At 45.3% G+C, this 13521-nt stretch overlaps 1 protein-coding gene across 7 annotated transcripts in view; it reads right to left on the reverse strand.

Annotated features, from left to right (window-relative positions):
* Nucleotides 1-13521, reverse strand: part of EPN1 (epsin 1) — a 237911-nt gene that overhangs the window by 143759 nt on the left and 80631 nt on the right. For all 7 annotated transcript variants that reach the window (XM_063942702.1, XM_063942704.1, XM_063942701.1 and 4 more), the window contains exons 3-4: nucleotides 5681-6159; nucleotides 1841-2090 (exon numbers count right to left, since the gene is read on the reverse strand). In XM_063942702.1, coding sequence (XP_063798772.1) covers nucleotides 1841-2090; nucleotides 5681-5908 — 478 coding nt within the window. In that variant the 5' untranslated portion in view covers nucleotides 5909-6159. The remainder of the gene's footprint in view (nucleotides 1-1840; nucleotides 2091-5680; nucleotides 6160-13521) is intronic.

Below are 13521 nucleotides of genomic sequence, written 5' to 3' on the forward strand. Positions count from 1 at the left end.
TTTACAGCATCATGGGACTAACCATGGGGGTCATTTAGAGTTGATCGCTAGCTGAAAATGTTCGCTGCGCTGCGATTAAGTAAAAAAAAAAGGCACTTATGCGCATACGGTGCAGTGCGCACGCGCGACTTCCTTTCACAACGGCCGATGTATTTTCACACAAGGTCTAGCGAAGCTTTTCAGGCGCAATGGCCGCCGCAGAGTGATTGACATGAAGTGGGTGTTTCTGGGTGTCAACTGACCGTTTTCAGAGAGTGCTCGAAAAAACGCTGGCTGGGCGAACGCAGGACGTGTTTGTGACGTCAAATCCGGAACTGAATGCTCTGAAGTGATCGCAAGCGCTGAGTAGGTCTGAAGCTACTCTGAAACGGCACAATATTTTTTTGTAGCGTTCTGCGAGGCAATCGTTCGCACTTCTGCCAAGATACACTCCCAGAGGGCGGCGGCGGCGGCTTAGCGTTTGCACGGCTGCTAAAAACTGCTAGCGAGCGATCAACTCGGAATGACCACCCATATGCATAATATCCCAGGATACACAGCTGCAGCATACATTACTTGCAAGAAAACCATTTGGAACACTAAAGGGCTCCATACACTTATGCGACCACATGTCACAGGCGATCACCCCGGCAGCCTCCCGGAGGGCAGCCAAGATATAGTGTATGCTGTCCTTTTGCATACAATGTATTTTGGCCGATCCCAGCCATGCCCCCAGGTCGGACCCGATTGAATGTGCAGCACATTCAATCTGGAGGATCCGATCCTCACGGGAACGCGCATCGGATCGGAAACACCTCCAAAATGCCCGATTTCATCTGATATATGGCTCTAGTGTATGGGGCCCTCAAGACATGTGCAGAAAGTGTATTGAGGCCCATATGCTGGGGCAAACACATTATATGAAACATGAACACCAATGTTTTCAACAACTTATTTTGCTCAGATTAAACCATACACACTTATGTACACAGAGCAGGTATAGTGAAACTGCGAATGGCTCCCTAAATAATATGATTTCTCATGAATCGAATCAGAACACAGGCATGAAGAATGAAAAATAAAAAAACAACCTATCAGCTTCAGAGATGAATTTGCAATCAGCCAATCAAAAGCTGTGGAGACTTCAGGCACCATTCACATCATGCATTGCACTACAATTGATGTGGCTTTTACAGGAGTGTCTGCATCTCTATGCCATTCTGCACGTATACGCAATCCTGCAAACACCCCCTTACTGAACGCAGCCTACATGAGGAGGCAGACCTACAAGTCAGACTCACACATACTGTATACGTGCAGTCATTCTACGGGCACGCGCGTTTACAGATTTAAAGCAATGTTTAACGGAAATCCAAAAAAGCATCGGGTGCAAAGACCATGGATTTAAAATATCCGTCAGAACAAGTCACTATTGCTGTGACACAGGCATGCCATTACAGAGGAAAAAATATACACACTTCCCTACGCCTGTAATGGAATCCTCGGTTACGTTCAAATTCGCTGGAATACGAGGAAAGGCTTGCAAGGCTAGGCAGGTTTACATTGGAGAAGAAGAGACTAAGAGGGGACATGATCAACATCTACAAATATATAAGGAGTCAATACACAGAGCTTGGGAGGGACCTGTTTTCTATAAGATCAGCACAGAGAACACGTGGTCACTTGCTTAGGTTAGAGGAGAGGAGTTTCCGAACATTGAGGCGAAAAGGTTTTTTCACAGGACAATACGAGTTTGGAATTCCCTGCCTGAGAGAGTAATGACAGCAGACTCATCTATGCTTTACATGACATCTCCAGAGATTAAACCAATGGCGTGAAGAATACATTTACTTGTACGTACATGTAGAGGTCTGTGCTAGCTTCTCTTTAGTCTTTAGGGCATGTGCTCGTTCTTCCTTAAGCCGCTCGTCATCCTTCAGTAGAGACACTAACTGTTTCGCCTTCTCTCGGACATTCACCCCTTGATCTTTCCCATCTCTATCCACATACTGGAAATCTTTCAATGTCTGAATAGCATATATGTTTTCTTTGCACTGTTGTGCTACCCGCTCTGAGCCAGTCTTGATTAAATATTCCATTAGAGTCATAGCCTGCAAAGAACATAAACAGATTTTTTTTTTTTTTTTTTTATGGAATACAATGTAGAAAATATAATATGCATGTCCTTGAAAGCAGCAGATGAACAGTATTCAGCAAATACATTTCCATGGTATATTCACGAGACTTTTTTTGTAAGCAAAATGACAGCTGGCAAAAGAAAAGAAAAACAAAACGACAGGTGTTCGTGGCATACAGTAAACAGGGCAGTATATAGTAATCATTTAGCCAACACTAAGATGTCATAATATACCAACACTCGGTAAAACTAGAAGATGGATTGATACATTAACCAGATCTATGTTCTACACACGTCAACAACTACAATGATGGGGTCGTTACAATGATTACTGGCCACATGATCTGAAGATACCCAAGAGTAAGCACTATCAGGGAAATGAAACAAACTTTCTAATGAGGGTACAAGCTGCCCATAGAAACCAATCAGCTTCTAGCTAGTATTTATCAGGTACATCCTATAAAATGATAGGTAGACGTTGATTGGTACTTTATCAGGTTCCCAAACTTTTCACTATTACAGTCCAGGTCTTAAAGATATCCATGCTTGAGTCTAGATGGTTAATTCAAGTTTACTAATTAGGTCATCTGTGCTCAAGCATGGATATACTTAAAACCTGGACTGTAATTGGCAAATGCTCCACTCTTTAGAAGGTTTGATACAACTCCCCGGGATCAGTACGTAATCCCGCTGGACGGGATCCCGGCGGTCGAAATACCGACGCCGGAATCCCGACCACACAATCCCGACAGGGGTGGCGAGCGGAACGCAGCCCCTTGCGGGCTCGCTTCGCTCGGCACACTATTATATTCTCCCTCTATGGGTGTCGTGGACACCCACGGAGGGAGAATATGTCGGGATTGTGGTGGTCGGGATTCCGGCGTCGGTATTTCGACCGCCGGGATCCCGTCCAGCGGGATGTTGACCGCATCCCAACTCCCCCTAGGGGAGGTAACCAGTGGATGCATTGAGGGATAGAGTTTCAAGGTAGGTCTAGCATTTACAGCTCTCAGAAGAGACTATGGAGGGGAATTCAGTTACCGTGGCTAATTGATCTACGGGGGGCTATCCAATTAGCCCCAAAAACATTGGAGATTTTTTCTTAGCTATATCTGCACAGAGGCAGGTGAAACAAAATCCCTGATAACTGACCCAGTTTTGCGATTGCGGCCGAGAAAATACATCGATCTGGGATGGATCAGGGGTCATTTTAAGTCCGAAAAAAACACAACAGCCCAGAACTGAACTGCCTGAAAACCACCATTGGGCAAAAATCTCGACTTTTTTTGTGCTAAACATTTTCGTGAACAATGGAATTCCCCCCTATGCCTAGAAAACATTGTGTATGCTGCATTTAAATAGCTTATCTAATCACTATCATGTGAAAGGAGATGTCCATTCACTGCTCACTGAAAAGTGTCAACATGAAGCTAAAACCACAAATGTTTTCCAGCTGGAAAAACGTTTCATGTTAGATGGCACCATTAAAGGATGGTTATTATACACAATCAACTAATAGACAGGATAGCAAAAAGATACTGTAGGGGTGACGGAGTCCGGCAGAGAAGATGTAGGGGTGACGGAGTCCGGCAGAGAAGATGATGTAGGGGTGACTGACACCGGCAGAGAAGATGATGTAGGAGTGACTGACACCGGCAGAGAAGATGTAGGGGTGACTGACATGAATATGGAGGCATGGTTTATGCATTAGGTTGGAAGTTACAGATCCGGGGATGGAGTGGGTGGACACGAGGAATTTGAGTGCAGAATGAGGACATGAGGTTACTAGGCAGAGGGGATCTGGTCTTTAGGTCCACAGCACTTAGGTTGACACTCATTAGGTCGACCACTATTGGTTGACATGCATTAGGACGACATGGTCACTAGGTCGACATGAGTTTTTCTTTTTACTTTTTCTACTTTACGATCCAAGTGGACTACGATTGGGAATAGTAACCTGTGCCGTGCGCAGCGGTAGCGGAGTGAGGGACCTTGCTTCGCTCGCCATGCGAGGAGACACAGTGCACTAATTGGGGTTCCCGATTACTTTACGAAGGAAACACCAAAAAAAAATTTAAAAACGCGTAACGACCTTTTTCCATGATGACCTTGTTCAAGTCTACCTATTTCAGGTCTTGACCTAGTCACTGTCGACCAATAGTGGTCGACCTAACGACTGTTGACCTTAGTTACTGTCGACCCTATGATCCACGCCCAGGCAGAGATCCCAACTATATCCAACAAGAATTCTGGTTGGCAGAGGTACAGTAATAGAATTCCTTGTCTAGATTTGTTCTGTGATTGGCTACAGCTATTTATGTGCAGCACTTGCGATTCTTCACAAGTAATAATATAGAATGATATACTGACTTTTACACCAAAGTATTTATACTTTGACCTACAAAAGTGACAATAAAAAGCACAAAAAAACCCCCAAGATAACAGTAACTGAGTCTAACATTCATTTGTAACGTTTCTGCTCAATAATTTGTCATCACAGAACTCTAAGCATTGTGGTTACAGAACTTTACCAATAACATACAGTAAGTGAACAATCACTCAATACAGTCATTTCCTCTCAGTGCTACTGAATGCTTGTGTTTTGGTTCCTAAACTAAATATAGTTCACAAGAGTCAAAGTCACAATACAACATAACCACATCAGCTTTATGTCCGTTCCCCTGTTCAGCAGCAGTTAGAAGGTATGGCTATGGAGGATGGCTATACTGCACAATGGGGGTCATTCAGAGTTGATCGCACGCTGGCTATTTTTGCTGCGCTGCAATCAGGTCTCTACTGCGCATGTGTAAGCGCCGCAATGCGCACGTGCGTCGTATGGGTACAATGCGGATCGTTGCTGAGCTATGGATTTGACGAATCCATATGCACAGCTGATCGCAAGAAGACTGACAGAAAGAGGGCGTCTATGGGCGTCAACTGACAGTTTTCTGGGAGTAGTAGGGAAAATGCAGGCGTGTCCGGGCGTTTGGAGGGCGGGTGTGCGACATCAATTCCGGCACCAAAAAGACTGAAGTGATCGCAAGGGCTGAGTAAGTCTAGAACTACTCTGAAACTGCACAAAATGTTTTTGCAAAGCTCGGCTGCACAGGCATTCGCACACTTGCACAGCGAAAATACACTCCCCCGTGGTCGGCGACTATGCGTTTACACGGCTGCTAAAAACAGCTAGTGAACGATCAACTCGGAATAAGGTCCAATGGACAAATAGGATGCGGTTAATGTGTCGGCTGTAGAGATCCCGGTGGTCAGGATACAGATACCAGAATCTCGACAGCCAATACTGCCGCCAGCTGGAATGCCGGCGCAACAGGACTATTCCCACTCGTGGATGTTCACGACACCCATAGAGTGGGACTAGATCCTGTGGAGAGCCCGCAAGGGGACTCTTTGCGCTTGCCCCGCTGCCGGCATTCTGGCGGGCGGGATGCCGCTGTCGGGATACTGAGAGCCAGCATCCCGTCCGCCGGAAAATCATACTGAATCTGGACAAATGGTTCCTGCTCTTTGGTCTAAGTCTTTAGTGTCAGGAGTATATTATCTTACTTTATAGACATGTCTCCAGTTTTTCCCATGGTCATTAAGTCGCTTCCAAATCATACTCATGATTTCGGAGAATGCCACCACATTGTAGGTGAGATCTGCAATCTCGGACATGAGAGAGCTGGACGGGCCCCAAGGATCATTTGATGTAGCCTCTCTCACTTTGATTTCAGCTTCGGAGTAGTTGTGGACGATGTTTTTCATCTGGCGGCGTAGCGAGGAGGTAGACATGTTGGTCAATTTGATGATAGGTGGCAAAAAACAAAACAAAATAAAAAAAACCTAATACTATTTTATAGTCTGCAGGGAAACCTTCTCAGGCTGAAGATGGTCTACAGCATCAACAGAGAGCCAGTAGATCGACAAACGTTGTTCAGGGCATCCAAGACTAAGACTACCTCCTGTTTCAAGTGGGCTAAGATGTCCGGATATACTTCCCAGCAACGTGCTCTCTCTGCATGGTGAGCGCACTACAGGAACATCTGAAAGACAGAAAGGAGGATGTGTGAGTTGACATGAAAAATAAATCGTTGCGACTACAGAGGTGTGCTATATACATTTCATATTAAAAAGTAGCTTATTTACGACATATAGGGGTTGATTTAATTAGGATCAAGCAAGTCGGGTTCTGTGAACCATTCTCTGTGCCTAATTCATGTTTGCACGCAATGAGCGATGATCACACAACGGAGCAACTATCAGCAATCTGCGCACGTGCTGCAATCACAATGCCCGAGGGTGCCACTGTGACCCCACTCACACTGATAACTTTGTTGCAGAGCGATTGACAGGAAGTGGCTGTTTGGAGGTGTTAGCCGGGATTTTGAGGGGAATGTTTGGGAAAACGCAGGCGTGTCATGGCCGTTTTCTGGGCGTGAATATTCTGATGGCTGCGTGATTGTATGTGGAAATATATGGCATCTGAGCTGCAACTCCCGTGACTAGTATGCGTAGCGGTAAAAACCAACCCTTAGCGTCGATGTTTTCCGTAATTGCGCATAGTCCGCTAATCTATATGCAAATGAGTTTACGATGGCTTCGGTGGGCGTCTCTTTTCATTTCTGGGCGGCCACTTCACTTGCTAACATTAGCAGTTCTGTAGCATAGAAAACACCAATCGTATTTTCGTACAAACATGAATTTTAACTAATCACAGCGAATTTGCATTGCATTTGTAATTCAATTCCAATCTCACATTGCATTTTTCCAGCAAATTTGCCATTTTTTTTATTCTTGGTTCGCAATCCCCAGAAAAGGTACTGTAGTGAAATCTTCTTTTATACGTAAAAAAAAAAAAAAATCAGTGTAAAACCTCTGGTTCACCCCTCCTAATGAATGATCATGGACTTGGAGGGGTTCAAATTGTATAAACTGGGCAATAAAGGATGTGTAATATTTTTCTGGTGATTTTACCTAAAATGCTGAACAATGGGTTAAAAGATGAGGGACAGATGTTGCGTTGATGGAACTGGGAATTCTTAACTTGTAGATGGGAGTTACCAAGTGTTTTTTTTTCCCAACTTGTACAAAAACACTGGGAAGAAAATATAAAATATCACATGATACAAGTTTCTCTGTAGCCGAAAATGCTGGGAAGACTTTAAAAATTAAATAAGGTATGTTTATTAAGAAGGAAGGAGGAGTGCGAAGTTTTTTGTTTTTTTTTAAATGTAGAAACGTCACGCAACCTCATCACAAGTCCCGCGAATTGGCATATCTAATTAAACCTGCCATTTCTCAGATGCGCATGTTCACACGATGTATGCCAGTTTTATGATGCAAACTAGCGTCTAAATAAATTGACCCCATTGCTTCTTAACGGAATATAAACCCTGAACCTATTGAAACAAGCAAGACCACAGTTTTGGAGGAGCATAAATAACATATTAACACTAAAAACAGAGTTACTCATGAAGACAGAAGTCAGAGCACTTAAATTACCAAAAAAAAAAAAGCTGGTGTTGACAGGCGCAGTCAAACTACCGCATAAGATAAGTCATCATGTAAATCACAACACTGTCCGGCTTATGTACAGCTGGAATGTAATATACTCTTCCTGTCCTACTCGTAGGCAACAGCCAGAGTTAATAGAGGAAATTCAATTATGGGTGAAGACATCTTCCCGGTCAAATCACTTTAGGCCAGCCCAATCTCGCACAAAAGTATTCGCTACCCCATAGGGTAGCAAGCACTTTTGCGCAAATCCAGCCAGGCGAAAGGTGTGAAATGCGGTGCCATTGCCGGTGTTAAAAATGCTGCGGCAACGGCAATTCAAACCATTCGCCTAGAATGGAATTACCCACAATGTCTATTGCTGTGGTGGTGAATGGGTTGAGAGCTCAGCTCAATGCTCTGTGAGTATAAATGAATATAAGTGTATATGTAATGTGTGGAGCAGCAGCAATGTGTGCAGAGTGTAAATATGAATGGAAATGTTTAAAGTTTTGAAGTGGACCTTTCAAATGCTTAAATTCTAAGTATAGCACTGCAGCGTTGGAAAAGTATAATGTCTGGTGTTGCCAGCGCCTATTCTGGGTGCTGTGCACATTAATATATCTGTATATAGGAGATACATTATTGTAAATGTGAAAGGTGTATTTTTGTTACAGGTATGTTGGAGAGAAGAATATTCTGTGACACTGAATAGGAAACCATGGTAATTAAGAATCTGGTATGATGCTAGGAAGGTGTTGCATTACATGAACGCGCATTAGGGGAGATATCCTGTGCATCGGTGTATGAAGTTTGTGTGGAAATATCCCATTGAGAAGGTTAATGTAATGAACTGAAGATTGCAGTGTGCATCCAATTTTAGATGATACGCTGGTTCTTGTGATACCCACTCATGCATTAATTCACGTAACATGCAACTGCAGACTTGGAGTTACTATTTAAAAAATTGCTGGAGCGGAAAAAACGTGCATTACACGCGGGGTGGACCGGCCCACATGGGCTCAAGGACAACCCCCCCCGGTGGGCCCCAACTGCACGGGCCCCACCTTCTCCTCCTCTAGGGACCATGTTCCAGACTGTGTACTTGAATTATACATTACAGAGCCGTAACTAGACTTTTTGGTGCCCTGTGCCAGAAAGAGAATTGGCGCCCCCCCCCGCCCCCCTTCATTTTTCCAATAGGGACATAAGGCGCATGACACGTGGGGAAAACAAAACTGATCCCAGAGAAAGCCTGGTAGCTGCAAGGGAATGTAATTAAAACAGATAATTGACAAGTGCTGCCAGCAGCGCCATGTGTGGTGCCCCATCCCCAGTTACGGCCCTGATACACTGCACAAGATGTGGTCTATTTTCAAACTCTCAAATGGTTAGGGGAAACCAATTCCAATGCTGCTGCTGGCAACACCACATCTGGAGACCGGCCACACCTCTAAACAAGGTGAGCTGTTTAAAAAATTTTAATATAATATAATAATATAATTATAAATTATATATATATATATATATATATATATATATATATATATATATATATATATATATATATACACATACATACATATATATATATACATACATATATACATACATACATACAAGACGTCTCCTAGCATGCAGCGGCACTCAGGGAATTTTCCATGAAACTTTTAAGCAAAGGTGTTTATTCCATAGTGATAAAAACGGTCCAACGTTTCGGGGTGCAACCACCCCTTTGTCAAGGTGAACACAACAAAAATATATATATATGTTATACTGATTAATGTATTGATAAAATGTAATATAAAATAAGATTTTAAACCTACCGGTAAATCTTTTTCTCGTAGTCTGTAGAGGATGCTGGGGACTCCGTAAGGACCATGCGGATAAACGGGCTCCGCAGGAGACATGGGCACCTCAAGAAAGACTTTAGGTATGGGTGTGCACTGGCTCCTCCCTCTATGCCCCTCCTCCAGACCTCAGTTAGAGAAACTGTGCCCAGAGGAGATGGACAGTACGAGGAAAGGATTTTTGTTAATCCAAGGGCAAGATTCATACCAGCCACACCAATCACACCGTATAACTTGTGATAAACTAACCAGTTAATAGTATGAAAACAACATAGCATCAGTCCAAGACCGATGAAAACTATAACATAACCCTTATGTAAGCAAAACTATATACAAGTCTTGCAGAAGTCGTCCGTACTTGGGACGGGCGCCCAGCATCCTCTACCGACTACGAGAAAAAGATTTAACGGTAGATTTAAAATCTTATTTTCTCTTACGTCCTAGAGGATGCTGGGGACTCCGTAAGGACCATGGGGATTATACCAAAGCTCCCAAACGGACGGGAGAGTGCGGATGACTCTGCAGCACCGATTGAGCAAACAGGAGGTCCTCCTCAGCCAGGGTATCAAACTTATAGAACTTTGCAAAGGTGCTTGAACCCGACCAAGTAGCAGCTCGGCATAGTTGTAGTGCCGAGACCCCTCGGGCAGCCGCCCAAGACGAGCCCACCTTCCTAGTGGAATGGGCCTTGACCGATTTTGGTAACGGCAATCCAGCCGTAGAATGTGCCTGCTGAATCGTGTTACAGATCCAGCAAACAATAGTCTGCTTTGAAGCAGGGGCGCCAACCTTGTTGGCTGCATATAGGACAAACAGTGCTTCTGTTTTTCTGACTCTAGCCGTTCTGGCCACGTAAATTTTCAAAGCCCTGACTACATCAAGGGACTCGGAGTCCTCCAAGTCTCGCGTAGCCACAGGCACCACAATAGGTTGGTTCATATGAAAAGATGACAGCACCTTAGGTAAGAATTGAGGACGGGTCCGCAATTCCGCTCTATCCATATGGAAAACCAGATAGGGGCTTTTATGAGACAAAGCCGCCAATTCGACACTTGCCTAGCCGAAGCCAAGGCTAATAACATGACCACCTTCCAAGTGAGATATTTTAACTCCACCATTTGAAGTGGTTCAAACCAGTGCGACTTAAGGAAACTCAACACCATGTTAAGGTCCCAAGGCGTCACCGGAGGTATAAACGGAGGCTGAATATGCAGCACTCCCTTCACAAAAGTCTGTACTTCTGGGAGAGAAGCCAATTCTTTTTGAAAGAAAATGGATAAGGCCGAAATCTGAACCTTAATAGAGCCTAATTTTAGGCCCAAATTCACTCCAGTCTGTAGGAAGTGAAGGAAACTGCCCAGATGGAATTCTTCCGTAGGAGCATTCCTGGCCTCACACCAAGAAACATATTTTCGCCATATACGGTGATAGTGTTTAGCTGTCACGTCCTTCCTAGCCTTTATCAGCGTAGGAATGACCTCATCCGGAATGCCTTTTTCAGCTAGGATCCTGCGTTCAACCGCCATGCCGTCAAACGCAGCCGCGGTAAGTCTTGGATCAGACAGGGCCCCTGTTGCAACAGGTCCTGTCGTAGAGGAAGAGGCTACGGATCTTCTGTGAGCATTTCCAGCAGATCCGGATACCAGGTCCTTCGTGGCCAATCTGGAACAATGAGAATTGTTCTCACTCCTCTTTTTCTTATTATTCTCAACACCTCGGGTATGAGAGGAAGAGGAGGAAACACATAGACCGACTGGAACACCCACGGTGTCACTAGGGCGTCTACAGCTACCGCCTGAGGGTCTTTTGATCTGGCGCAATACCTCTGTAGCTTTTTGTTGAGGCGGGACGCCATCATGTCAGTCCCCACTGACTTGCAATCTGTGCGAAGACTTCCTGATGAAGTCCCCACTCTCCTGGATGCAGGTCGTGTCTGCTGAGAAAGTCTGCTTCCCAGTTGTCCACTCCTGGAATGAACACTGCTGACAGAGCGCTTACATGATTTTCCGCCCAGCGAAGAATCCTGGCGGCTTCCACCATTGCCACTCTGCTCCTTGTGCCGCCTTGGCGGTTTACATGAGCCACTGCAGTGATGTTGTCTGACTGGATCAGAACTGGTCGGTCGCGCAGTAAGGCCTCCACTTGACGTAGGGCGTTGTATATGGGCCTCAGTTCCAGGATGTTGATGTGAAGACAAGTCTCTTGACTTGACCAAAGACCTTGGAAGTTTCTTCCCTGCGTGACTGCTCCCCAACCTCGGAGGCTCGCGTCCGTGGTCACCAGGATCCAATCCTGAATGCCGAACCTGCGGCCTTCTAGAAGGTGAGCACTCTGCAGCCACCACAGGAGAGATACCCTGGCTCTGGGGGACAGGGTGATCAACCGATGCATTTGTAGATGCGACCCGGACCATTTGTCCAATAGGTCCCACTGGAAAGTCCTCGCATGGAACCTGCCAAAGGGAATGGCTTCGTATGATGCCACCATCTTTCCCAGGACTCGAGTGCAGTGATGCACTGACACCTGTTTTGGCGTCAATAAGTTCCTGACTAGAGTCATGAGTTCCTGAGCTTTTTCTATCAGAAGATAAACCTTTTTCTGGTCTGTATCCAGAATCATGCCCAAGAAAGTCAGACGAGTCGTAGGAACCAACTGCGACTTCGGGATGTTGAGAATCCAGCCGTGTTGCTGTAACACCTTCAGTGAAAGTGACACACTGTTCAGTAACTGCTCTCTTGATCTCACTTTTATGAGGAGATCGTCCAAGTACGGGATAATTGTGACACCCTGCTTGCGCAGGAGCACCATAATTTCCGCCATTACCTTGGTGAAAATCCTCGGGGCCGTGGAAAGCCCAAACAGCAACGTCTGAAATTGGTAATGACAATCCTGTACCGCAAATCTCAGGTACGCCTGATGAGGTGGATAAATGGGAACATGAACGTATGCATCCTTTATGTCCAGAGATACCATAAAATCCCCCCCTTCCAGGCTGGCGATGACCGCTCTGAGCGATTCCATCTTGAACTTGAACCTCTTCAAGTATAGGTTCAGGGATTTTAAATTCAAAATGGGTCTGACCGAACCGTCCGGTTTCAGGACCACAAATAGGGTTGAGTAATATCCCCTCCCTTGTTGAAACAGGGGAACCTTGACCACCACCTGTTGAAGATACAATTTGTGAATTGCATTTAACACTATCTCCCTTTCTGGGGGAGAAGCTGGCAGGGCCGATCTGAAAAACCGGCGAGGAGGCACCTCTTCGAATTCCAGCTTGTAACCCTGGAAAACAATTTCTATTGCCCAGGGATCCACCTGTGAGTGAACCCAGATGTGGCTGAAAATTCGAAGACGTGCCCCCACTGGGGCGGACTCCTGTAGTGGAGCCCCAGCGTCATGCGGTGGATTTTGTTGAGGCCGGGGAGGACTTCTGTTCCTGGGAACTAGCTGTGTTGTGCAGCTTTTGTCCTCTGCCCTTACCTCTGGCAAGAAAGGACGCATCTCGTACTTTGTTTCTTTGTGATCGAAAGGACTGCATTTGATAATGTGGTGCGTTCTTAGGCTGTGAGGGAATATAAGGTAGAAGATTTGATTTACCCGCTGTAGCTGTGGAGACCAGGTCCGAGAGACCTTCCCCAAACAATTCCTCACCCTTGTAAGGTAAAACCTCCATATGCCTTTTTGAGTCGGCATCACCTGTCCATTGCCGGGTCCATAGGACTAGTCTAGCAGAAATGGACATCGCGTTGATTCTAGAACCCAGTAGACTAATGTCTCTTTGAGCATCTCTCATATACAAGACCGCATCTTTTATATGCCCAAGGGTCAATAAAATGGTATCCTTATCTAGGGTCTCAATATCCGCTGATAAGGTATCTGTCCATGCTGCCACCGCGCTACAAACCCAGGCTGACGCAATCGCCGGTCTGAGTAAGGTACCAGAATGTGTGTAAATGGACTTCAGGATAACCTCCTGCTTGCGGTCAGCAGGGTCCCTGAGGGTAGCCGTATCTTGGGATGGCAGCGCTACCTTTTTGGATAAGCGTGTTAATGCCTTGTCCA

This window comes from Pseudophryne corroboree, chromosome 10 (assembly GCF_028390025.1).
Source record: "Pseudophryne corroboree isolate aPseCor3 chromosome 10, aPseCor3.hap2, whole genome shotgun sequence".
NCBI classification, from domain to species: domain Eukaryota; kingdom Metazoa; phylum Chordata; class Amphibia; order Anura; family Myobatrachidae; genus Pseudophryne; species Pseudophryne corroboree.